Genomic DNA, 2,421 nt, shown 5'->3' with positions numbered 1-2,421 from the left:
GTGACATGACAGAGAGAAGTGGGATGTTGGTGAAAACAGACTTAGAGTGGTGAAAATGGCAGATAGAAGTGGGGTATTGGTGAGAACAAACTTAGATGAGTTTTGAGGGGAAAAAAAAGCAATGTACAAAATGATGAGAAAACTGCACCAGAAAAAACAAGTTTTTTTCTTGAAACTGGGACCCCAGATACCCCGTGACACTGGTCAGATATGTTTGAGCCATGTGACAAGGCTAAAAGATTTTTCAACAGTGTGACATGCTTAGAATATATCTGATTGATGTCACACCACTGAAACATTTCTGGCCAGTTAGACTTGGCTCAAACATTTCTTACCAGTCTGACACACTTCAAACATTTCTTACCAGTCTGAACCCCTTCAAATATTTCTGACCACTTTCACTTGACTAGGATATTTTTGAACACAATTTATTTACCCAAACATTTCTGGTCACAATATTACAGGTCAAATATTTTCTACCCAATCCAATATTATATTTTCTCCCAAAGGCAAAAAAATAAATGGCCACACAACCTATTAGCCTGGATACATTCTTACATTTTACAAGGCTAATAGCTTGTTCAAGGTGGGTGACTGAAGTGCATAGTTTGTGGAGGACAAGTATGCAGAAAGGCTGGCTGGTGAGGAGTGGATGAAGGAGGCAGTGAGAGGCGAGAAGATGACAGTCTGGGCCGTGGATTGACAGGTGTGGGAGGTGCTTCCACACTGGCAATGTTTGAGGTGCGTTGTCATTTGGCTTGATCTTCCTTCACCCCACTCCCATGTCCTTCTCCAAGCTCTGATGCTTTGCTCACGCGCTTTTCTCCTCTTGCTGCCTGTGGTTTCGAGGGCTTAGGCTGCTTAGGTGCAACATCCAAGGTCTTGAACAGATCCAAAAGCTCATCACCCAACTGAAGGTGATGCAGTATTTGAAAATGCTGTTCTATTTATGTGGGATGCTCTTGTTTCTCAAGAATTCAATGATGCAGTCAAGGTGGGTGACTCTGGATGTGTTGTGCTGGTCCCAAGGGGGTGGCAGAACATGGATCCCAAACACTGGCTGGGAGGGAGGGGGGTCTGGCCAAAGGCCAAAAAAAAATAGTGACCTGTTGGTGACCTGGTCTATTTTTGTTGCAAATTGCGCAAGCAACAGCCAATAAAAGTGTCTGTCTGAGAGCCAGGCAGGTACTTACGATGTCTGCAATGGTGAAGGGAGTGTAGGCCATCAGAATGCCCATGGATGCTGTGATGGGTTGAACATAAGTATAGAGGATGAGGTGGAGTGAGGGAACTTTTTTTTTTCTTGCAGACATTTTACTCCAATTTTACTCACCAAAATTGTGTTCAGGCTGTATTCAAAGCTCCAAACGAACTCCTTAAGAGAGAAAGAATTTATTGAAGGCTCTTGTTGACAAAAGTGGAGACAAAGCCACTTTGTACGCCATGGCTGAGCTGAACATAAATTCGTTTGAATGAGTTGTTCTATGTCACATTTTTGCATGTAAATATGCTCTTGACAGTTTGTAAAACTCACCACTTTCTGTCACATAATATATGTTCCTCCATGCAAAGATTTGTATTCAAAGCATTTTCAACTGTAAGTTGAAGGTTTGTGAGTTTCCAGTGACTGGCAGGCTGCTGCCCAGCTTCCTAGGAATTTTGAGAAGGTGGGACCATGTGACAAAAGAAAAAAATTCAAAAAACATCAGAACTCAGAAAACATACCTTATATAGTAGCAGGGGGTGGGGGAGGTCAACCAAATCCACAAAAGAAAAATAGGGAGTGTTGGTACATTTTCCACATTCCGCCACCCCCTTGGCTGGTCCTGGAGATATGGGCACTTAGTTTCTGTGGAAATGGTTGAACGAAATATGCTTATGAGATGCTTCATGTCATCCACAATCTGACCAACATCTGGCCAAAGCGAATTCAGTGTGTGGTTCCCTTTCTACATTGAAACATATTGAACCTTTGCAATAGCAACATTGTTTTAAAAAACTGGCTGCTCAATCCATTGGGTCTGCCTAATAAATTCATTGAGATGGACCTTGCACAAGAGCAGCTCAATTTCAGAATAAAAGTGAGTAAATCTAATCTTTGCGAATGAAATTTTCATTAATTCTTGGTATTCAGGTTTCTTACAGTTGAGTGCAAAAAGAATGAAGGTTGGTTCATTTTTCTGGCTTTTTCTAAGAATCTATTGTACTCTCAAATGTATTTGTGTATTCTTTTACATCATGTAGTTGTGTTACACTTCCCTTGGTATGGACTAATTTCAGTGAAAGCTGGAGTCTGGAGGCCATTTTTGGCATCTGAAAAAAAAAGTATGTGCTAACTGGGGAGGTAGCCAGAACATGCCTCTGGTCAACCTGAATGACTCTATCAAAGAATTAGTTAAAAATACTGAGTGGTTATGCTTG

The 2,421-nt window shown here is 41.4% G+C and overlaps 2 protein-coding genes across 2 annotated transcripts; one reads left to right on the top strand and one right to left on the bottom strand.

Moving 5' to 3' along the window:
- Window positions 1–561: 561 nt before the first annotated feature.
- On the bottom strand, window positions 562–1,238 carry LACBIDRAFT_322376 (uncharacterized protein; the record flags this gene model as incomplete). Its single annotated transcript, XM_001874939.1, has 3 exons — window positions 562–726; window positions 816–911; window positions 1,194–1,238. 3 exons carry the CDS (start codon window positions 1,236–1,238, stop codon window positions 562–564), a joined length of 306 nt encoding a protein of 101 aa, XP_001874974.1.
- A 645-nt stretch (window positions 1,239–1,883) lies between these two features.
- Window positions 1,884–2,149, top strand: LACBIDRAFT_306237 (uncharacterized protein; the record flags this gene model as incomplete). Its single annotated transcript, XM_001875462.1, has 3 exons — window positions 1,884–1,933; window positions 1,982–2,081; window positions 2,135–2,149. 3 exons carry the CDS (start codon window positions 1,884–1,886, stop codon window positions 2,147–2,149), a joined length of 165 nt encoding a protein of 54 aa, XP_001875497.1.
- Window positions 2,150–2,421: the final 272 nt, after the last annotated feature.

Source organism: Laccaria bicolor, genomic scaffold (genome assembly GCF_000143565.1).
Source record: "Laccaria bicolor S238N-H82 LACBIscaffold_2 genomic scaffold, whole genome shotgun sequence".
Taxonomy (NCBI): domain Eukaryota; kingdom Fungi; phylum Basidiomycota; class Agaricomycetes; order Agaricales; family Hydnangiaceae; genus Laccaria; species Laccaria bicolor.
This window is presented reverse-complemented; position numbering and strand designations above follow the sequence as displayed.